Raw genomic sequence first — 25059 nt, 5'->3', positions numbered from 1 at the left:
ATCACAGAATTGAAGTGTTGGAAGAGACTTCAATCTAAACCATACACAAAGGAATCTCCTCTATCACACACCTAGTAAGTGATTGTCTAATTTCTATTGGAAAACCTCCCAGGAGAGGGAGTTCATTCATCTTTTGGATAGCTCAAATTGTTAGCAAATTTTTCCTGTTATAAAGAATCAGCCTCTGCCACTTCTACTCATTGCACTTGGTTTTTCCCTGTTGGGCCAAACAGAACTAGTCTAAACTCACCTTCCCCTTTAGATTAGGAATCATCATGTCTTGAGTCTTTTTTATTCAAATTGACTATGCCAGTTTCCACAAATTTATCTTCTTATGTCATGGATTTGAGGACTTTCACCATTCCTGGTTGTCCTGTGGGCATTCTTCTATTTATTAATGTCCTAGCAATAGTGTCCTGAAGTGAATACGATATCACATAAAGTCTGATAAGGGCAGAATACAGTGGGATTACTTTCTTCCTGTTGCAGCATTCTGTGTCTTTCCTAATGTAGCTCAAGATTGTATTAGCATTTTGTGTACCCCATCACACTGTTGACTTACACTGTGCTTGCAGTCTACAAAAATCTCCCTATCTTTTAGAGAACTTTTGCTGTCTATCCATGCCTCCTTCTGGTTATATATGTGGAATTGATTTTTTGTGCCCAAGTATAAGACTTTATCTTTATTCCTATTGAATTTTACCTTCTAGTAATTTAATCTATTAAGATGCTTTTTGATTGTGTTATCCTGTGTGTTAACTATCCCTTTTGGTTTTGTGTCATCTCCACATTTGATGAACATACTACTTATGTTTTTATCTAGGAGAATAATAAATGTTATATGGCATAGGGCTGAGCATAGGTCTCAGGGATACTTTTCTGGGAACCTTCTGCCATGTTGACAGTTACTCTTTGAGTCTGGCCATTGGACCAGCTTAGAATCCATCAAATTGTATTATTGGGTAATAATGATATGAAATACTTTATTGAAAGCTTTACTAACAACTAGTTAGTATATCCATAGCATTCCCCTCAGTTACCAGGTTAGTAATCCTGTCAAAAAAAGGAAAAGGTTGGTTTAGCAGGAATTAGAATGAATGGTGAAGCTGTACTGGTTCTTTGTAGTCAGTGTTTCCCTTTCTAGCTATTTGCTACATCTCTTTTACTGCTCCTTAAGAATTTCTCCAGGAATTGATGTCAAGCACACTTGAGTATCAGAACTGAGCCAAATAATTTTGATGGTGTGTGGAGGTTGTATTGGAGATGGTAGAGAGTGGAAGTAGGGGAACAATTGGGAGATCACTAGTATAGGCTTGGTGATGTGAATTAGATTGTAGGATGGTGGCTCTGTGTGTGTAGAGAGAAAGGAATATATATGAAAGGGGTGATAGAAGTAGAACAGAAAAATTGTCAATTTATTGAATTTGAGGGCTTGAAAGAAAGAGTAGACTATGCTTTCAAAATTGAGTGACTGAGGGGAGAGTGGTCTCCAGTAAACTTAGTACATGTGGTAGAAGTTCAAGTTGATTTGGTTTTGGACCTTTGTACTAGAAGAGGGCCAAAAACATCACTTGATGTCTTTTGACACATGTATAAATTGAATTTCAGTGAGGCAGAGTTGCACACAGTTGTCAGCTTCACTCTCATCCACAGTTCTCAAAGACCAGTAACAAGACAGAAGTCAGGATGACTGGATATGGCTCCAACTGCCACAGATGAGTGGATGACCTTGGTGTCTTCAATGTTGGACCAAACTCTAAGCACTCTGCACTACCAGTTTTGTGGCCATTGGAACAAATTGTTCCCATCTGCCCATTCTGCAGGGGATGTCTCTGCATGCCTGGGTTAGACATCACCCTAACTCACCAGCTGCTTTGAGACTTGTTGGTTACCCTTAAGGCATCAAGATGGTTGACCAAGGTGTGACTGTTGTGCTTGCTGGAGCTTCTTGGAGCCACCAGTGAGATTGGAGTGAAAGGTAGATACTGTACAGGTATGGTAGGGAATGATGAGTTTTAACTTAGAGATGATGAATTTGAGATGTTTGTGTGACATACAGATAGAAATGTTCTGTTGGCAGTTGACAGTACATGTCTGGAATTCAAGACAGGGCTGCCTCTATGAAATTGTGAATTATCTGTATAGAAATGTAACTTGAACCTATGAGAGGTAAGGAAATGACCAAGACATTATGTGGAAAGATAAGAGAGAAGATGATTTGGGACATAATCCTGGAGAGCACTGGGAGGCAGGAGGTGGGTCAGGAAATAGCCAAGAAGATTGAAGAGAAAAAGGCCTAATCAGGGAAACCAGGGGAAGAAAGAGGGCCCAGGAGGAGGAGGAGGTGGTTAATAGTATCAAAACCCAAACTTGGTCAAGGGAAGTGAAGGAGGTTGAGAAAAGACCATTGATTTCCATCATTAAACAGTTAACCACATTATCTTTTAAAGTAAATATTCTAGATTAAGTTTTAAAATATGAATACCTTTGGCCAACATTACTTTTATGCCAGTGATCTATTTATTAAAAAGCCAGAACTTAGAAGTATGAAAGCTTGTGTTATAAAACTATGGCATCAATTAATGAGAAAATAAACATTAATTAGTGTTTACTATTTGCCAAGCACTGTGCTTAGTGCTGGGTGATACAAAGAAAGGGAAAATCATCAGTTGTCTCAGTGTATGAAAATTCATGACTGGAACCAAGAAAAATAGGAGAAAAGTGACCATGGTCATTCTCACAGGTTGTCTCTTCCTTCACAATTGTCATTTTGTTTTAAAGCTTTCAAAAGGGTAGCATTTCCTTTTGGGGAAGTGGAAACCAAAAGATTGTGGGAACTGAACTACAAAACTTTTTCTTTGAACTTGTATATTTTTCAGATACTGAAAAAAGTACCATTAATTGTCCTACTTAAAACAGGCCTAATTTAAAGGAATCTAGTTTAATTCATGTGTCACCTTGATTAAAAAGTGTGATGCATAAAATATCTTTATAGGACATTTTGGAGGTGGGATACATGGAAATGATATTATAGTAGGTGGAAAACATAAGGTACTTGGGGTGAGATTGCTTTTATGAAAATCCTCTTTGTACTAGAGAGAGATACCCTATATCACAGTTCTGTAGGAGATATGTTTTGAACTACTTTTAGTAGTTAAAATACAATTTTAACAAGCTTCTTTCAGAGGAGGCTGAAGTACTATAAAACCAGGAAAGGCAGTGGAGGGGAGCTTACCTTTCAGGGGCTTAGCATGAGAAGCAGCTGAATAAGCTCTTTCAAAGATGGCACCAGAAGGAAGAGTTAAAATACAAAATGAGGTAGGTCTGTGAATGTCTTCGTGATTATCTGTTCTTATCGATAATGACAATAGCTCCATGTCCATGCCAACCAGGTAATGACTGGGGCTTTGGCAGGACTTTCAGGGACTGCCCCAGGACTCATCAGTCAGGCCATTGTTTGGGATGTTCTGTCTTCAAAAGGACCATGAAGCTACCTATGGAAATTCATAGGACAGAACCCAAATCTTCAATAACATATTCACTTGAACTAATTTGTAGACCTATTGTCATCCATTTATAATCTGCTTGAACTGATTTTCCCTAGGGGTAGCAAATTCCTACTTCCTTTTAGTCTGTTTTTTTTTTTGTATTAGTGAATACTTAACTGTTAAAAAGCCCACTGCCCAAACTCTCTTGGCCCTTCCTGCACTCATTATCTCTCTCCATCCTTTAGGATTCCACTCTAAATCTGCTAGTGTCTTCCTCGGTGCTCTTTGGAATTACTCTTCCACAGTTAGCAAGCTTTCCCTTTGTTTCTGACCTCTTCTTCTATTGCATCTTCCATCTTCTTGCACTCACTGAGACCTGGCTGTCCCTAGCTGATGCTGCATCCCAGGCCCTAATCCTTCCTGTTCTCTCATGGCATCTTCTCCCTGGTGTGAATTTTAGATTTTCTCCATTTTGCTTAGTCTAGCACCCAGGAATGTATACACCCACACTTAAGGATTAAGTGTTAGGGAGGAAGGCCTATGACTGGCATGTGCTAGCAAGTGACAAATCAGAACCAACTGACTGACCCTTGGGCTGTCCTAAACCAAGCTTAAGCCACCGTTGGCACATGTGAGACACAGGAAGTGATGTAAAGAACTGCCTTTATATTTTGTGTCACTTCCTGTGGGGAGGGAGCTTTGGTGGAGTTGACCCTGGAACTCGAGCCTGGAAGAGCCCCTCAGATGGCTTCCTTGAGAAGGTCATGTGGTGAGTGATAAGACTGACTCCCCTTTTCGTTGGCTTTCTGGGGAGGCCTGGCTCAGCCCGAACTGGAGCAGTTTAAATTTTTTTCCTTTCTCTTTCTTAGTTTCTTCTTCCTATTATAAATAAACCACCATAAAATTCCATTCTGACTTGAGTGTTTCATTGGGATTTAGAAATTAAATCCCTGGCGACCAACTAAACTTATATTCAGTTTCAACCCTAAATTTACCCTTAACAGTGGTCCCAGAAATCAGAAAATTCCTTGCTCCCCATTGTCACTTCTACATTTTCCCTTTTACAACTGTTGTTCAGTAATTTTTCCAGATGGTTGTAATCTTCCTACCCCCAGGACATTCTTAAGTTTTCTCATTTAGTTCAGTGTCTGCCTCAATAGCATTCCTTTCCATGCCAACTTCTTCTCTTGTACTAGGGGACTTAGACATACAGATGGTATTGTTGTCTCCTACACTAACCTCCCTGCTCTTCAGGCTGTTCAGTTTTCAGGAGTGCCTCCTCCATCTCATAGGTACACATGGGAATGCTTGTTCCCCTCAGTGATCAAGAATGCTGAAATTCCTTTGTCTGGTTATAATCTCCTATAGTTTTATTCCTTCCTATATTTCAGTCCTCTTCAACCTACTTATTTTGAATGGTGATTTCTGGCCTCTCTGTCCCTTGGTAATTCCTCCAGCCAACACTCCTGCTGTGGCCATACTCTTCTTCCTTCTTCCTTGCTGAGCCAGTTCAATTGTATACTGTCCCTTACTCTAGTGACCTGGAAACTCCTCATCATTAGGGATTTCCTTGGTGTCATTGATTGGAGGACTAGCAGAATTCTTTGGACTGGACTCCAATTTCTACCCTCATCTTCACCCTTCAGAACTCCTCTGTCCCCTTTTCAGCATTTTTTAGTGTGCTGTCTTTCCCCATTAGATTGCAAGCTCCTTGAGGGCAGGGATTTATTTTCTTTTTCTAACTTGTATTCCCAGTACTCTGTACAGTGTTTGGTTCACTTTGTTGACTATTTTTCAGGCATGTCTGACTCATTGTGATCTCATTGGAGGTTTGCCATTCCCTTTTCCAGCTCATTTTATACAAGAGAAAACTGAAGTGAACAGGGTTAAGTGACTTGCCTATATTCACACAGCTAAGTATCTGAGGCCAGATTTGAGTTCAGATCTTCCTGACTCTAGGCCCAGGGCTCTATCTACTATGGCACCAAGCTATCTCTGGCACCTTTATACCTGGCATATTCTTGCAGGTTGAGGCAGGGGGAGGCTTTGACTAGTGGCCTAATAAAGTCCAAAGTAACACCAGCATGGCTGCATCCCCAACCAGAGGACTTGACCCACTGTGCCCCTTGAGAGATTATCTTCAAACTAAATGAAGCCCCCTGGGATCCAACTGGCCAAGGGAATAAGAATAGTATTCTTATTGGGCAGAGAGTTGTTAGCTAAAGGTAGAAAAAGGGGTGACTTCTGAGCCACATGGAACAAAGTACCAGCTCTGGTTCAATAAATTACTCTTGGAATAAAAAAAAAATAACTGTTTATTGACTAACTAACTGCCTGGGCTTTCTTGTTTCCTTAGTCCCTTGTTCTCTTGACCAGGATCATGCTTTGTGAAATCCTGTCTTTGAATCATTCCATCTATTTTCACTACTTCTCATGGACTGTTGAGTCAAGCTGAGGAAAGTTGTGAAAAGGACAGACTAGGTCCATTACAGATTTATAATATTTAATCTCATCTGGGCTCATTTTGCAACAAGAGTATTTAAACTTAACCAAGGCAACTAAGGGGATATTAGCACTTATGATCCATGCCTGATTTCTCACATATTTAAAAATATGAGAAGGGGAAAGGCTTTTAGCAAGTGATTTTCTAGAGTAGATTACATTTACAGAGGAAGAGAACATGAAGAGTCTTTATTCTGATTTTGTGATATCTAACATATACTGTAATGGAAAAGGGTCATGGCATAGAGGTACTAGCTATGTGACCAGGGAAAGAGGATCATTGGATCCTCTATTCAGAAGTCTCCAGTTCAAGTCCTGCTTCTTAAGTCTCAATACCTATATCACTTTGGGCCAAGGATGTTACCTCCCTGAACCTTAGTTTCCTCTTCTATAAAATGAAAGAGTTGACCTAGGGGGCCCAGAAGCCTCCTTCTAATTTTAGATCTAGGAATCTGTAATTCCTGGGAACTTTCTAATATTGTCAGTGAAAATTAGAGAAGATTTTCTGATCTGCTTTGGCAGAGGGAATTTCCACAGTGAGAATTTCACATAGTTGAAATTATAGGTCATGTACAATAATATAAAAAATGGAGGGATACAATTTCATAGATTTGTTAGAGGCAGAAATAGATTGACTCTTGAATTTTATTTAAATACAGTTCTTTTCTCCAAGGGGTATCATTGTGATTACATAGATTTTAGAAAAAATTACTTAAAATACAATAACTATGAAAATAATATTTAAATTCCTCTCTTTGATCCCTTTAGATTGATGTTGGAGACACAAAAGATAAAGTGTTGGTGTTTTTTAAACTTCGACCTGAAGTCATTACAGATGATAATGTCCATAATAACATTCTTGTATCATCTATGTTAGATTCACCTATTAATTCTCTTTATCAAGCAGTACGGCAAGTATTTGCACCAATGTTGTTAAAGGTGAGTAATTAATTCACTTTAGTGGTTATATGATTGGTATTTTTCTGATTGTATCACCCAGTGCTATATCTTATTTTCGGAATCCTCCAGGCAATGATCTGAAACTTGCAGTTCAGTTGCCAGTCTGATTTCTTTCCCTATAATTGTGTATTAACAAGTCTTGTCCCTTTCCTTTAGGTGGTCTCTTTTATTAGCTGGATGATTTGAGAAATATACTTTTGGATATTTAAGCATTTTAATTAGTGTTAATAGTTATTATTTCATTTTTATTCTTAGACTTTTCACCTCTGTCATAGTTAAATTTTTTTTAAACCCTTACCTTCTGTCTTAGAGTCAATACTGTGTATTGGTTCCAAGGCAGAAGAGTGGTAAGGGCTAGGCAGTGGGGGTTAAGTGACTTGTCCAGGGTCACACAGCTGGGAAGTGTCTGAGGCCAGATTGGAAACCCAGGACCTCCCATCTCTAGGCCTGGCTCTCAATCCACTGAGCCAGCCAGCTGCCCCCCTCCCCCCCAAGTTAATTTCTAAGGTAAGTTTTACATTGCCAAATAGAGAAATGGGGGAAAACTTAAATGAAAATTTCCTGCTATGTAGTAGATATTATCTAGAAGGTTGAACCATGGGTGAGAATCTTCTTTTGTGTAATAGTATCCTGGGGATTTTTGTAGCTTTATGTCCAAATGGAAATGTCAGGTTCAGAATACATACATACATATACACTACAAATACACCCATGTTTGCACATATACATATATCTATGTAGGCTCATATGTATATCAACATACATGTATATGCTTGTATGTAAATATATACATATGCAAAACGCACATTTTTAGAGTACTTTAAGGTTTTCAAAGCACTTTCCTCATAATCCCCCGATCCCCTTTTGAAAAATCTTTGTTTTCTGGCTTACAAACAACTCTAAGACAAAAGGTTAAGGGCTAGGCAAATGGTATTAAGTGACCTGTCCAGGTCAAACAGCTAGGGAGTATCTGAGGTCAGATATAAACTCAAGACCTCTTGTCTCCAGGCCTGAAGGTATCTACTGTGCCACATAGCTGTCCCTATAATACTTTCTTGAGGTGGGTAGTTGTAGTAGTGTTATTATTCCTATTTTGCAGATGAGGAAATCAAGGTACTATAAGCTTAAGAGAATTTTTCATGGTACAGTAGCTGGTACACATCTGAGGAAAATTTCAAACCAGGAATTGATTAACAGTATGTGGTATAGTGGATAAGACATGGGCCACAGGATAGCTTTTTATGCAGTTTTATGGTTGAATTTTTCAGTCCTGCCTATTTCCTTGTCACTGTGTTTTGAAGTTTTCATGGTGCAGATCCTGGGGTAGTTTGTTATTTCTTTTTTTCCTTCTCTAGATCATTTTACAGATGAGGAAACTCAGGCAAACAGGGTTAAGTGACTTGCCCAGGGTTATGACCTCTGAGGCCCCTTCCAGCATTAACTATATATGATCCTTTGTTTAAATTCATTCAATATGCTTTTAAAAATTATTTAAAAATTTTATTCTTGCCTTTAGTGGTTAAATGCAAGTCATTTCCCCCCTTTCTTTGTAACAAAAACATTTAAGCAATACAAAGAGATGCAGAGATTGTATTTGCTGACATATTCTTCATGTCACCTCCGTACTGAGAAAGGGGAAGTGTCAACATTTTTTTGTTACATACATGCTACTATGGACCTGAGATGAAGAACCATATTTATAGACATGGAAAGTGTGAATATGTTTTCTTTTTTTTCTTTTTTCTTTCTTTTTTTTATATTTTATTTGATCATTTCCAAGCATTATTCATTAAAGACAAAGATCATTTTCTTTTCCTCCCCCCACCCCCTTTAGACGACGTGTAAATCCACTGGGCATTACATGTTTTCTTGATTTGAACCCATTGCTATGTTGAAAATATTTGCATTAGAGTGTTCATTTAGAGTCTCTCCTCTGTCATGTCCCCTCAACCACTGTGTTCAGGCAGTTGCTTTTCCTCGGTGTTTCCACTCCCATAGTTTATCCTTTGCTTATGAATAGTGTTTTTTTCTCCTAGATCCCTGCAAATTGTTCAGGGACATTACACCGCCACTAATGGAGAAGTCCATTACGTTCGATTATACCACAGTGTATTAGTCTCTGTGTATAATGTTCTCCTGGTTCTGTTCCTCTCGCTCTGCATCACTTCCTGGAGGTTGTTCCAGTCTCCATGGAACTCCTCCACTTTATTATTCCTTTTAGCACAATAGTATTCCATCACCAACATATACCACAATTTGCTCAGCCATTCCCCAATTGATGGGCATCCCCTCGTTTTCCAGTTTTTGGCCACCACAAAGAGCGCAGCTATGAATATTTTTGTACAAGTCTTTGTGTCCATTATCTCTTTGGGGTACAGACCCAGCAGTGCTATGGCTGGGTCAAAGGGTAGATATTCTTTTGTCCCCCTTTGGGCATAGTTCCAAATTGCCCTCCAGAATGGTTGGATCAGTTCACAACTCCACCAGCAATGAATTAATGTCCCTGCTTTGCCACATCCCCTCCAGCATTCATTACTTTCCTTTGCTGTTATGTTAGCCAATCTGCTAGGTGTGAGGTGATACCACAGAGTTGTTTTGATTTGCATCTCTCTGATTATAAGAGATGTAGAACACTTCTTCATGTGCTTGTTAATAGTTTTGATTTCTTTATCTGAGAACTGCCTATCCATGTCCCTTGCCCAATTGGAGAATGGCTTGATTTTTTGTACAATTGATTTAGATCTTTATAAATATGAGTAATTAAAGCTTTGTCAGAGGTTTCTATGAAGATTTTTTCCCAATTTGTTGTTTCCCTTCTGATTTTAGTTACATTGGTTTTGTTTGTACAAAAGCTTTTTAGTTTGATGTAGTCAAAATTATTTATTTTACATTTTGTGATTCTTTCTATGTCTTGCTTGGTTTTAAAGCCTTTCCCCTCCCAAAGGTCTGACATGTATACTATTCTGTGTTTACCCAATTTACTTATGGTTTCCTTCTTTATGTTTAAGTCACTCACCCATTTTGAATTTATCTTGGTGTAGGGTGTGAGGTGTTGATCTATTCCTAGTCTCTCCCACACTGTCTTCCAATTTTCCCAGCAGTTTTTATTGAATAGTGGATTTTTGTCCCAAAAGCTGGGATCTTTGGGTTTATCGTATACTGTCTTGCTGAGGTCCCTTTCCCCCAGTCTATTCCACTGATCTTCCTTTCTGTTTCTTAGCCAGTACCAAATTGTTTTGATGACTGCTGCTTTGTAATATAGTTTTAGGTCAGGGACTGCAAGGCCCCCATCATATGTGTTTTTTTTCATTATTTCCCTGGATATCCTTGATCTTTTGTTCTTCCAAATGAACTTTGTTATGGTTTTTTCTAAATCAGTGAAGAAGTATTTTGGTAGTTCAATGGGTATGGCACTAAATAGATAAATAAGTTTGGGTAGGATGGTCATTTTTATTATATTGGCTCATCCTATCCATGAGCAGTTAATGTTTTTCCAATTGCTCAAGTCTATTTTTAGTTGTGTGGAGAGTGTTTTGTAGTTGTGTTCATATAGTTCCTGTGTTTGTCTCAGGAGATAGATTCCTAGGTATTTTATTTTGTCTAAGGTGATTTTGAATGGGATTTCTCTTTCTAGTTCTTGCTGCTGAGCTGTGTTGGAGATATATAGAAAAGCTGATAATTTATGTGGGTTTATTTTGTATCCTGCAACTTTGCTAAAGTTGTTGATTATTTCAATTAGCTTTTTGGTTGAATCTCTAGGATTCGTTAAGTAGACCATCATGTCATCTGCAAAGAGTGAATATGTTTTCTGCTTAATTCTACATACTTGTTATGTAAGTCCCCACCTCTGTTTAATCCAGTGGGGAAGAGGAGGTTGGAGGGAAGAAGATTAAATGTTTGTTAATTGAAAAATTAAAAAAAAATGAAAATATCATCAACAATATAATAACCAGGAAACAATGGAATATAATTTCTTTTTGGTTTTAAGAGAATGTGATGTTTTAACAACAGCATATCCAAAAATTCCTATTATTTGTTTTTATTTAGGATCAAGAATGGAGCAAAAACTTTGATCCCAAACTGCAGAATCTTTTGAGTGAGTTAGAAGCAGGGTTGGGTATTGTGTTACGAAGATCAGATACCAATTTATCAAAAATGAAACTCAAGGAGGATGACATACGAGGTATATATTAAAGCTTACTTTAGGCATATTTCAATGATCCTCATTAATACATTCTTATCTTTCTCTGTAGAACTCTTTTTAGCTTGATGATGCCCGACTGATTCTAAGCTTCTTTATGTTAAAGAATAATAACTGTATATATATATACATATATATATATACACATATATATGTGTATGTGTGTGGTATTGAAATGTCATATGAATTTTGTAGAGCTATAAGACAAAAAACTTTTGCCTTAAAACTGTATTTTAATACAAATATTTCATCTCCAGTTATACTAGAGAGAATTACTATACATATGAGCAATAATATCCAAATTTAAGGTGTCTAATTTTGGTTTATAACTCTTTCTGAAAGAAGAAATGCCTTAGGTTTTAGGTGTTTAATGTAAAAATCATTATTGAAATTAATGGGTGCTATTCTCCTCCTTGCTTAAGTCACTCCTTAGTAATAAGGTAGATATGTTTTGAAATCAGAAGAAATGAAAGAAGGAATGAACCTAATTTTCTAGCAAAGAATTATTTAGTTCTGGAGGCAATTTAACATTAAATTTACTCATGATTACCTATAGCTATTTTGAGTAGATATACACAATTAATTTGAAATTTGTTTGAATGCTAATTAAAAAAAATTGCTTGAATGCTAATTAAAAATTTTTAAAAAGGGGTTAGAATCAAATAGAATTACATTTTAGAAGGATAGATTTGGGATATGTTTATTCATATTTGAATATATTGAAAAAACAAGTTTGACCACTTAAGAATTTATAAGAATAAAAACAACTAGAGGTCACAGTGGATGTGTGAGCTTGATATGTGAGTTCTGTAGCATTGTTATTAAAAAAACATATTTAATACTTCACTAGTACATCTAAATAAGGTTGCAAGGATTTAAGTTAGATTCTAGCAAGTTTTCTTCATGCTATGAGTGAAGGAGATTGTGAAAACTCCTTTTTTAATACATTTGAAGAGTTATAGTACTTCTCCATGTCTGATGAATAATTTAGTTCCAAATATAGTTGAAATCAGGGAATAAACCTAGATGTTTTTGAGTGGTCTTTTTTCCCCTTGATGATTTGTTATTCTTTTTTCTTTTTTCCTTTACTTATTTTATTTTTTAGGTATTCTTACACCAAGTGATGAGTTCCAGTTTTGGATAGAGCAAGCACATCGTGGAAGTAAACAGATGAACAAAGAGAGGGCCACTTATTTTAAAGAACTTTTTGAGGCAGTTGCAAGAGTATGTGTTCTTGATAAGTTGTTTTTTAGGTTCTATGCAAATACCTCAGGCTACAATTTATATCCAAGAGACAGATGAAGAGAAATATAAGCTAGTTGTGAATGACAATGTGCAAATTTATTAGAAAATAAATTTACTTCATTTATTAGAAATATTAATAATTAATAATAATATTAGAAATAGGTTTATCTCAGTTTTAAAAATCATCACCATACTTCTTCAAGCAAAATCCTCAGGTATAGTTGGATTTACCAAGTAAATTGTTTTAATGTACCTTTTAAACTTACTGGAAAATGTACTGAAATAGTTCTAAGAAACTTTTCTAGTTAAAAGTTTATATTCCAGTAACTATTATACTTTTTTAAATTAATTTTTTTAATTGACAAGCATTTTTTCTTTCCCTTCTACTCCATCTCCCACCACCCCCAGAAGCGAAAACAAAAACAAAATCCTTATAACTAATACAAATAATCAAACAAAAAATTCCACATTGGCAATGTCTAAAAATAAGACTTAATTTGTATATTTAATCCTTCACTTCTCTGTAAATGGATGTGGGACATTCTTTATCATTAATCCTCTAGAAATATGGTTAGTCATTGCATTGATCTCTGTGTTATTAGTCTTGGTTGTTTGTCTTAACAATGTTGTTTTTGTTATATAAGTTGTTCTCCCCATTGTGTACCATTCTTACAAAATTTCTCATAAATATGATTCATAATATAGTCCTGTAAGAAAGGATAAAGTAGACAATTATAAACTAAAGTCACGTTAAAAAATATTAGAGCATTGCTTTTGGAGTCAGTAATGTAAGTTTGAATCTTACCTCTGTCACTTACTAGCTGTGTGACTTTGGGTAACCGCTCTGGACTTGTAGAATATATTAAAAAATTAATATAAGGAAATTTTGAGAGGGAAAGTACTAGTAGCTGATGGGCATCAGGACAAATTTTATGTATTAAGTGTCTTGATCTGAATTTTGAAAGAAACCAGGAACTTAATGTATTATATATATATTCTTACATACCTATATAATATATGTATACATATATTTAAGAAGAGAAGGAGGGTGGGGCAGGCAGCTAGGGAGTACAGTGGATAGAGATCTAGACCTGGATTCAGGAAATCCCGAGTTCAAATTTGGCCTTAGACAGAATACCTGTCTTACCCTGGACAAATCATTTAACCTCTATCTGCTTCAGTTACTTCATTTGTAAAATGGGGATAATAATAGCACCTACCTACGTGGAGGTGTTATCAGGATAAAACAAGTGCTTGACCAACCTTAAAGCATTATATAAATGCTAGTTATTATTATATTACCACTACACTCTTTAGCAACACAAAAACATTTTTCTCTTACAGAAAAGTATAATTATAATACAATGATAAAAGATATAAGTTTTATCTGATGGTAATTAGCAGCATTTTCATAATTGAACTCTTCTTTAGACATTACCTAAAATAAATTTTTCTCAAGGGTCCAAGAATAAGGATTTATATTTATATAGATCTTTTCAGTTTACAAAGTGAAGGAGATAGCACTAGTAGTATTATTGCTATTTGGTTATTGTTAAGCCATTTCAGTCATGTTTGATTCATTGTGACCCCATTAAAGATTTTCTTGACAAAGACACTGTGTGGTTTGCCATTTCCTTCTCCAATTTTCTTTACAGATGAGAAAACGGAGGCAAACAGGGTTAAGAGACTTGTCCAGGGTCACATACTAAATGTCCCAGTCTAGATTTGAACTTCTTGAGTCCAGGGCCAGCACTCTATGTACTGTACCACCTACCTATTTTTTTTTAATTCTCATTTGAACAGATTTACATCAAGCTTTTGAAAGATTTTCTATGACTTTTTCCTTAAAAGTAGCACAAATTTACATAATAGTAGTATTGATACTATACTCATTACGTAAGATATATGATGTACTTTATTAATATAGTCCTACCTCTTGATGCTCATATAATTAAAAGAAATCAGGTTATATTTATATAGGCCGAGGGTCTAAAATACTGACTTCTGTATTCAGTTCTTCCTTATGTCATTTTGATAACATTCTACATATAATTATGATTCTTAAAAATTTTTTTTTAGGAGTTTTATAATTTGGACAGTCTTTCCTTATTGGAAGTTGTTGACTTAGTCGAGACCACTCGAGATGCTGTTGATGATGTATGGAGACAAACAGAACATGAACATTACCCTGAAGCTCGCATGCTACATCTCCTAGATATAATAGGTACTGTTGAAGAAGTCCTAATTAAGTCATTACTGGAAACCTATTTTAATCTAAGATTTTACTCTAAATTATTTTCAATAAAGTTATTTGCATTGTTTAAAATGTTAGGTATTTATGTATTTTGCTAATTTTAGTTACCACATAAATAATTTTTGTAAGTTTTAGTGTTAAGTAAATTTAGATAGATTTTAATATCTGATTAAAATGCCCTATTTTATTTAATCTTTAGGTTATAGTATAATGTTTAAGAAAACTTGGATACCTTTCAAGGATATTCTGTTTTATGTTGTTTTCAGGTGGTTCTTTTGGAAGGTTTGTTCAGAAAAAGTTGGGAACACTGAATATCTGGGAAGATCCTTTTCATCTTGTGAAAGATAACCTGAAAGCTGGGATTACTATTTGTGAACAGTGGGTTGCAGCCTGTAATCATCTAACTGGGCAAATGTGGCAGCGTTATGTCCCCCATCCTTGGAAAAATGAGAAGTATTTTCCTGAATCTCTTGACAAACTTGGCAAACGTCTTAAGGAGGTATCAGTTTCTGTTAACTTTAATGATGATGAAGCTGAATCATTAAAATTTTTAGCTATCTGTGCTATTGATGCATGCATTTTTTTCATTGGCTGTTTAGCAATGATGATCCCATCCACAATTTCAAATACTACAGAGATGCAATTACTTTATTTATTTCGGGAATATTTTAGATATAAGTGAATGGAATTTTTACCATCTTCAAATTATTTCTTAATTGTCAAGGCTGACTGAGATCTGTGTATATAGGAAGCAAGACTCAAGTCTTTTTCATTTCTTGTTATTTTCCATATAGCTGCCAAAGTAATTTAAGTGCATATCTGGTCAGCTTTACTCTATGCAGGAAGTTCCAAGAGCTCATTGTTGCCTCTAGCTAAAAATACAAACTCTTCTTTTTGGCTTTCAACTCCCTATGCAATTGGTTCCAACTGATTTTTCCATTCCTCTTGGGCCTCACTCCCTATCCTGTACTTTATGGTCTAGCCAAATTGGCCTTCTTATATGCCCCTCTGTTTCTTGTTTTTGGACATTTTCACTAACTATCTCTAGATTGTGGCATTCAAAGCTGAGCAAAATACCTCAGGCCAGTTTTGTGCAGGATAAGACCTTTGCTTTCTTAATTCTTCAAACTGTTAGCAACATGGAACTGAAGACAAGGATCTCATAGAGGTGAAAGCACACAGGCAAAATCATTTACTGAAATGGCCCAGTGAGGAAATTATCTGTAAAGTATCTCAATAGCCCCACAAATATACTCAACATCAGCAAGAAGAGTGGTTGCACACAGAAGTCAATGAATAGAGACATACATGAATGGAAAATAAATGACCAGGGCACTTGTAGAGAGAAGAATACTCTAAGGCCTTTGTGTGGTGCAGGCATACCCGAGGAGGAACAATTTCTGTCTATAATGTGATGGCCCTCAATGCCTTTTAACTAATCCCTGACCTTAACTAATCCCATCACAGATTCCTGATCTCTAGCTCTAATCTGGACTTGATTCTGATCCACCTCTGCTGCTTTTTATAGTCTCAGTGGCTCACAGCTTCTTGGCTAAAACCTTAGCTAGGTTACTAATGCTCATTTAGAAAGAACCTTCCCCCTTAGCCAGGACCAACAGAAGCCTCCCCTTATCCTTCTTAAGGGAATTCTTGGCTTGCTTTGTCCTTACAATAGGAATGGAACCTGTATAGGAAGTAAGTGGACTATCTTTTACTTTTTCCAAAGAAAATTTTTCTTTAAGAAATCTAGTGCCTAGGACTCTTAGATTCCGTGTTGAGTGAGTCTTCATCTTGCAGCTGGAATTGCCCATGACGCAACTCCCAAAATTGGTGTTGCTCTGGAAATCGGCTTTCTCTGCTTTATATTTAGGTTCCAAGGTCATACCTTCTAATTAGTAATTCAGATTCCCTTCATCCTTTGCAAAAAAGTCAGGATTCTGAAAGTGATGCCCTCAAATTTCTATCTCAGGCAGCACACAGGCACAGGTCACCAATGGGTATTTGCTTCTGATGCAAGTTGCCATTATTGCTTCCAGTTGGAGGAGCAAGAGAGGAGAAAACGACAAACATCATCAACAACAATAAAACTTGCCTCTACCAAAATGAAAAAGTGAAGAGCAAGTCCTGATTCAAGCGGAGTTCTCCCAGAATGGGACCTCTTTGCTTTTAATATGCCACTAATCACATGATGGACCTAGCTAATCACCAGATGTTCCCAGTGTCCCATTGGTTGCCTTCTTTCAATGGCCAAAACCTTCTAATCTCACCAGGGTGATTGAGGATCTTTGATCTGAAAAGTATTTGTTATGACCTATTCCCTATTATATTTTTAGGTTATTTTGTATCTTTTTGACATATTCATGGAGAAAGCTTGTTTGATGAAGACCTTTAAGAAAGCAACATTATAAACAAGAAATATGAAGGAAAAGTTGTGTGAAGTTGTCAATAAAGAAGTGTATGCTTGAAAGAGAAAATAAACTAGTTGTGACAAGAGTAAAGAGTATTCTGTATGCTCCATTGGTATTCTTTTCATCAAGAAAATTCAAGGAATTTCCCAGGCATGTTGTAAGAAGCCCCACATGAACTTAAGGGCTATGCACAAGAGTCAGTCCAGCTGGGTAGATGTGGATATTGTGATCTGCCTCAATAGAGGGACTACTCACATCAATACATTAGAATACTGGAGTGTTATCATTATCATTATTATATTTATAACCATTTCCCTTTAGTGATGCTGACACAAAAGGAAATCATTTTATTTTGGCATGACAGGCAAAAAAGATCTATGGTAATTCTGTGATCATCATTGCTTTCTTTTCTAGAGTTCACTAATTATGCTTGTATTAACACATTCCAGAATTTTCCAAGAATCAAAGCCAGGGTCATTGGCCTACAGTTTTCATGAATTTTTTTTAAAAGGCAGAACCTTTGCCCTTCATTTCTATGGTACATCTGTACCTCTACTCTCTTTCAATGCTTATGGACAATAAATAGGCTAGTGTATTACATTTGCCAGTTATTTGGGTACCTGGGGTATAATTTTTGTTGGCCTGGTGAATTGAACAAATCAAGGATGGCCAGATTCCTTTTTTTTTCTTACTTAAGAAAGAGCACTGAGTTAGAAGATTGGGTTTGAAAGTAATCCTCATTTATTCATTAATGAGTCTATCTAACTTCTTAGATCTTTAGCCTTAATGGGAAAATTAATATACTACCTCTACTACTAACCTTGTAGGATTGTTGTAAGAAAAGTATTTTAGAGTTAAAACGTAATTTTTGTGATTTTGTGATAAAATTTGTGATTTATTTGGTTGGTAGTACCAGGAAAAAACTCCCGGAGGAAGGTAGGGAATTTTGGATGAAGGGCACAGCTTTTTTGAGATGTTAGGGAATCAGAAAGAGCAACGAATGTTCCCAGAAATAGTTGAGTTTGGCAGCACTAGAAACTGTAGGAGAATAATGGAAGCTGTGTGCTACTGTTTAAATAAGTCATGAAAGTAAATAAACTGAGGTGCTTTTGATGTTTGCTTTGTTTCAGGTCTTGGCAATTAGGACAATTCATGAAAAACTTATCTATTTTTTACCTGCTAGTGAAGAGAAAATCATATGCCTTACAAGAGTGTTTGAACCTTTTACTGGTCTCAATCCCTTACAATATAACCCCTACACAGAGGTATGCATTTTTTTCTCCCCACATCTATGCATATTATGTACATTTGTGTATACATAACCTGAATATGTATATCCTCATACACTTTTTAGTTCACTGTTTCTTTTGTTTTTGTTATGGTGAATCCTTATGAACTACAATCTGATAAATTCATTGATTTTTTTTTTAGCCTTTATGGAAAGCTGCAGTCTCACAATATGAGAAAATTATTGGACCAGCAGAACAAAAAATAGCAGGCAAACTAAAAAATTATATCTCAGAAATCCAAGATAGTCCCCAACAGGTATGTTTTGCTACTGTTCTTCTAGGATTCTCTTTTCATTATTTTCAGAAATGTTAATTTGGGTCATTCAAATAATCATAAGTAGATTTTATCAAATGAATTCTTTTTAAATTTTAGCTTCTTCAAGCATTTTTGAAATATAAAGAGCTGGTAAAACGTCCAACTATAAGCAAGGAATTGATTTTGGAAAGAGAAACTTTATTGACAAGACTTATGGACTCAGTTAAAGGTGAAAACTTAAAAGAGATGATATTTGCATAGCTAAATGTTTCCTTTTGGAAGTTTTTTTTTCATGTTTCCATTTCTTTTGCCTGATTGGTTGCATTTTGGTATAGCAATACATATTAATACTTAAATGCCTATGACTAACATTTCTAATTATATTAAACATTTCATGTTCATATTGCTTATTTACAGATTTTCGAACAGACTTTGATAATCGATGTCATGGAATTCCTGGTGAAATAACTGGACCTTTGTCGGGCAAAAATCTTTCAGAAGTTGTTAATAACATAGTCTGGGTCCGACAGCTGGAATTAAAGGTATTATTTTTAATATGTCATGAGGCATATTTACCAAAAATATTGGTAATTTTAAGAATGTAGAATAGGCCTTCGAATTGCAACAAAATTAAAATGCAACAAAATTAGCTTAGCTATAACTGATTTTGTTCCCCTTTAAAATTCTTCTTGACTTTGAAAGAGGAATAGATCACATTCTGAAATTTGAGATATGTGAGAAAAGAGTTATGTGAACTTTGGTTTTTTCCTTGTTTAGAAGAAATTACCATGTAGTCTGTGGGCATGATGAATGTAGAGGCATCTCTTGCTCTTGTAGCATTTATTCTGGATTGGTGCCTTATAGCTTCAATTAGGAGGAAAACTTTCCCTGTATGAACTGCACTTAGTTATCTTTTTAGATTTATGGAAAATAAGCTTTCTTCTTTAAATTTCCTTTTCAGCAGCAAGGGCAAAATTAATGTTGTATTCAAGCAACAGTCTCTTATTAAGTTGAAAGTCAATAACGGAATAGTGAAATGTAATTGACAATAATTTAGGACATTAGTAACAATTGGCCATTTTTTAAGACCCTCTGATTACTTCCTGACTAATCTAAGATTACTGAATTAGTATTAGTCAATTAGTATGAAGTGTACAGCATTGCATTTGGTTCACATTCAGTACATATTAATTGATGATGAAAGTCTCAGATTATGAGTAAGAACAAAGGCTAGATATGTATAATTATTGTGGTTTTTTTTCCTGGTTGTTAACATACTGATTGAGCCCCTAAAAGTCGGTAGTGTGACTTTCATACACACTATATTGTGTGTGAATCTGCATTGTGACTACATACACACTGATATTGGTAGTAAGCTGCGACTGTGGCTCTGATCTTGAAATCAAGAAATATTCAGAGTTTGGCATAAAGAAATACCTGATATTTTTCTACTTTTATGCAATCCTTCAGAGAACTTTCCTTCATGTTTGCATGAGAAACCAACCTTTGATTCAGAGATTAGAGAACAGGCTCATCATTGTTTAGAATTTTGTTAGAATTCCAATTCATTTTTGTAATTCTGATAAATTTCACTTTTAAGGTGGATGACACAATCAAGATTGCAGAAGCTCTTTTATCTGACTTGTCAGGTTTTCGGTCTTTTCATCGGAGCGCTGATGATCTCTTAGAGCAGTTTAAATTATATGAGCAAGAACAATTTGATGACTGGTCACGGGACATCCAGTCAGGTTTATCAGATTCTAGATCAGGTTTATGGTAAGTATAAATATTTAAAATTACCAAAAGGTATTTTGGAGATTCATTTCATATATCTTTAATCTTTGATTCATTTTTTAAAAAACCCTTACCTCCCACCTTAGAATTTGTACCATGTAGTTCCAAGGCAGATGAGCAGTAAGGGCTAGACAATGGGGGTCAAGTGACTTGCCTAGGGTCACATAGCTAGGAAGTGTCTGAGGCCAGATTTGAACCTAGGATCTCCTCTCTCTAGGCCTGGCTCTTCATAAGCCACTGAACCACCTAGCTGCCCCTGATTCATTAAAAAAAAAAATTAAGCTATTACCTTCAGTAATGAGGGATTTATCTGAATAGTGCATTTTCCTCCAGAAAGATATAGCTGGTATCAGGAGAGAGTTTTCTTGGAATAATTGTGGAGACTTGTAGAATAATAGTTATTTTACCTCTATTACCTTCCTGCTCAGCTCAAAGGTAACAACTTATGTGAGGATGAAGAAAAAAATGTTTAAAGGCTATGTGCTCTTAAGACATGGGAAACCTGGACTGGGGGAAGATGAAGGAAGGGCCAAGCAGTCCTTGGGAGAATTGCTATAGTGATGTGTACACTAGCCATTTACTTCTTTCTCCTGGGCTACAACCTCAAATGAAGGTGGATAGCCTTGAGAATGTGAGCTTTTCCATTAGATTGTGAGCTCTTAGAGAGCCGGGCATTTTCAAGAAAACTTTGTTTCCTCAGTGCTTAGCCCAGTCCCCAATGTGTAGCAGATGTTAGTTGACTGACTGAGAATGTGAAGATAGGTGACTAGCTCCATGTGTTTCAAGGGGAAAAAAACTTCCTATGAGTATGGACACTGAGGGACAGTTTTGTTGTTTATTGACTCTGTCCTTGCATAGTTATAAAAATATGGTTTGTCCCATCAGTGCATTTTTTTAGCATCTTGCTTTATGTTTTGTGTTGTATTAAATAAATGAAAGAGAGGCAACATTGCAGAATAGAGCTTACAGGGAGATCTAGCTTCAAGTCCCTCCTCTGACATATCCTGTCTGGGTGACCTTAATCTCTCAGGGGCCAAGTTTACCCCCAGGACTGTAAATTACAGATCAGGTGGTGATCTGTATCACTAGAACTATCTGCACTATCTCCACAGTGATGAAATTACAGGGATGCCCCCCCCCCCAAAAGCTAAAAACACAGGGTCCTTGCCTTTTTTCTTTTCTGTAGCAGCTTATATAGGAAATGAAGAAATGGAAAGTTTGATTCATAATTATTGTGTGATGTTATTATAGAACTGAGATAGGCAGGAAAATCTTTTGACTAGAATGTAGGACTAGAAGTGTATAGAGGACGGATCAGAGTACTTGAGAGGGAGGGTATGTCTGAAGTTGCCAGGCTTTTCCTGGGCCAAATGAACCAACATAATTAATTAATATTTTTAAGTGAATGAATGAAAAACCATTTGTTACATGCTTACTATTTTCTAGGCATTGTCCTTAGCACTGAAGATACAAATAGAACAAGGTCCCTGCTCTTAAGGATCTCATATTCTAATGAGTGGATGGTGAGGCCTAGGTCCTCAGGTCAGGGACAGTGCTCAAGGGTCTGGAGGGGACCCAGGTTCTAGAGATTTTAAGATAGAAATGAAAAGACCTGCTCTCCAGGAGGCTTACATTCTGCCAGAGTACACACATGTGCACATATAAGTCTATATAAAATACAATTTTATATAAAATATAAAATAGTAGGAAAAATATGTTGATTTAACAGTGAGGCAATAGTAGCTGGGCATATCAGGAAAGGTCTCCTGCAGGACATGGTGCTTAAACTGTGCTTTGAAGGAAGATAGGGAGGATTCTAAGAGGTGAAGAGAATGCATTCTAGGCAAAAAGGGAGAGGACAGCTTGTAAAAGGCAAGCAGTCTGAAGATAGAGTGTGTGCTGTATGAGGAATAGCAAGAAAGTGATCTTGGTTAACCTGGACAGTATGTGAAGGGCAATAATGTGTAATAAGTCTGTAAAAATAGGTTGAAATCATCTGTGAATGTCTTCTGTTTGTGTATGATCCTAAATAATAGAGAATCATTGGAATTATTGCCCGAGTAGTGACATTCACAACTCTGCTTCAGGAATATCATTTTTGCAGCTGTATGGAGAATGGATTGCAGTGGGGGATGGGGGAGATTGGAAATAGGGAGATCTAGATAGAAAGTATTGCAGTAATCTAGGAAAAGGATGGTGACAGTCTAAACTGAGGTAGGTGGTAATGGGAGTAGAAGGAAAGGACAGATACTAGAGATGAAGAGATGAATGGATAAGATTTGGCAACTGTGTGAATGAGTGAGATCTGGAAGAGTGAGAAGTTTAGGAAAAATGAGGTTGTGAACTTGTGTGCCTGAAAGGACAGTGGCATGCTCTGTAAAAATAGACAGAGAAGGATGGGTTTTGGGGAAAGATAATCAGCAATCAAAGTAATTAAAGGATTAGGCATCTAAATAAATTAAAATCTATACTATTGAAAAAGGAAGGAGGACAGGGAAAATTTTCTGTTTTAGAAACATGTGATACTGATCTTTTAAGAGTAGTCTAGGCCAGTGGTTAGTGAATGTTATTTGAAGAATTTGCAAAATTGAAGAAAAGACAATAGAATGTTTTGGAACTTGCACTTTGTTTCTCACATCATAATTGTAGTGTACTAGTAATATGTCAAATAGAAGTCTGAAAAATTTGAAAATTTAAAATATATTTTATTTTTAGCATTGAAGCTAATAGTCGTATTATGGAATTGGATCCTAATGATGGAGCCCTAAAAGTACACTATTCAGATCGATTGGTGATTCTTTTAAGAGAAGTTCGTCAGCTATCTGCACTTGGATTTGTTATTCCTGCTAAAATACAGCAAGTTGCAAACATTGCACAAAAATTCTGCAAGCAAGCAATTATTCTCAAACAAGTAAGAAATAGTTTTTTTCAGATGTAATTAGCATGTTTTTTTTTCTGTATGAATTTTATCTTAGTCTTGAATTTTTATACATTGTATTTTTTAGCTTAATATTGACCAGAGCCAAGAAGTCTTTGGCAAGACATTACTTATTTTAAAGCTGGAAAAACACATTTACATAGTGTGGGTCTTAAAAAGAGTCCTTTCATTATCTTCAAGGGGCATTGCTTGGTGTCAAGAAAACATTTGTTGAATAGGTGCCTTAGTAATCTCCTTTCCTCCTTTTACTTTGGAGTGTTGGAATATGTGCAGGTTTTTTTTTGTTGTTGTTGTTATGTGCTATGCTTTCCATAGCATATTGTTTTTCCCATTTTAAAATATAAGATGATTATTATTACAATGCCTTTTGTCTTTACATCTCAAATGATTTCTCAATATTTCTCCCTCTCCTTCCCAACCAGAGATCCACCTTTCTGAAACAAAGATGGAAAAAAAGAAGAAAAAAACAGTTTAACAGAATTAACTAACATATTGACCTTGTTTTTAGTTTATTCAATAGTCTGCTTCCATGGTTTTGGGCTTATATCATTAGCGGGGAGAAATGTATTTTCTCATTTCCTGTTTAAGGACCAACTGTGTTCCTTTTCTTTCAGTTTACATTTTTGTGGTCATTGTGTATATTGGTTTTTTTTTTTTGTTTGTTTGTTTCTGACTGCTTTACTCTGGATTAGTTTATAAGGTCTTCCTAAGTTTCTCTAAATTCTTTGTAGTCACCATTTCTGGTAATACAGTAATATGCTATAATATTTGTACCACAATTTGTTAAGGCATTTTCCCTCAATAAGCATTGACTTTGTATAATTCTTTGCTACCATAAAAATGCTTCTCAGAATATTTTGTTGTATCCATGACTTCTTTACATCTTTGATATCCTTAGGATATGTGCATATTTTATGCTTTTCATAAAACTTTCTTATATTTATGGTGAATTTTCTTTCAATAGTTTCAATTTTGTGCCCTAAGATAGCTGAAGTCTTGTTGCTTGGTATGTTCATAGGATTCCACATTTATAAAAGACTTTAGAGATCTTATAGTTCAAACCCTGATACCATTTTACCTTCCTGCTATAATCATACTTATTGAGAATGAGATTTCAGGGCTTTTGTTCCTTCATTCCCATTTGGGAATAAGTAAATAAGTAAATAAATAAATAAATAGTATGTTGGTTAAAGCAATGTGAAACACTATATTTATTTGCTAAATTTTTCAATAATGATTTTTGTTTTTAAAGTCTCTCCTTTATGTACATATAGCACGGTGATTTGGGGGCTTGACATAGTTTATCTTCATCTTTGCATAGTGTTCACTTGTTCCTTGCATAATTTCTTAGAACAAAGGTTTTTTGTTTTGTTTTTTAAATCAAGAGAGTTTAGAAAAATTTTGGTCCTGGCTTAGGATTTTATTAGAGTATAGAACTCAGTCTAATGAAAGACCATTTATCAAAATAGCTATGCATTTTTTTCCGTAACTTATAGCCTTAAAGAGTTGTCTTAGGACTTTCAGGGATAAATGTAACTTGCTCACAGTCATATAGAACCAATCATAGCTCCTTAATTTGCCTTGCACTTCCCAGGAGGGCAGTGCTTGTGGGATCAATTTCTATCTCCTTTGTTTCAACTTCCTTTCTTTGAGGGTCTGCCTATCTGTGTACATCTCAATGGTAAACACTGATTGATTACATCAAAGGTTGATTATTGATTACA

General features: G+C 35.8%; 1 protein-coding gene across 2 annotated transcripts in view; it reads left to right on the top strand.

The window, feature by feature from the left end:
* Positions 1-25059, top strand: part of DYNC2H1 (dynein cytoplasmic 2 heavy chain 1) — a 453597-nt gene that overhangs the window by 4506 nt on the left and 424032 nt on the right. For both annotated transcript variants that reach the window (XM_056794452.1, XM_016433898.2), the window contains exons 2-12: positions 6759-6929; positions 10998-11133; positions 12257-12375; positions 14476-14620; positions 14917-15149; positions 18189-18323; positions 18490-18603; positions 18721-18832; positions 19021-19145; positions 20204-20379; positions 23113-23308. In XM_056794452.1, coding sequence (XP_056650430.1) covers positions 6759-6929; positions 10998-11133; positions 12257-12375; positions 14476-14620; positions 14917-15149; positions 18189-18323; positions 18490-18603; positions 18721-18832; positions 19021-19145; positions 20204-20379; positions 23113-23308 — 1662 coding nt within the window. The remainder of the gene's footprint in view (positions 1-6758; positions 6930-10997; positions 11134-12256; positions 12376-14475; positions 14621-14916; positions 15150-18188; positions 18324-18489; positions 18604-18720; positions 18833-19020; positions 19146-20203; positions 20380-23112; positions 23309-25059) is intronic.

This window comes from Monodelphis domestica, chromosome 4 (assembly GCF_027887165.1).
Source record: "Monodelphis domestica isolate mMonDom1 chromosome 4, mMonDom1.pri, whole genome shotgun sequence".
In the NCBI taxonomy this organism is placed as follows: Eukaryota; Metazoa; Chordata; class Mammalia; order Didelphimorphia; family Didelphidae; genus Monodelphis; species Monodelphis domestica.
This window is presented reverse-complemented; position numbering and strand designations above follow the sequence as displayed.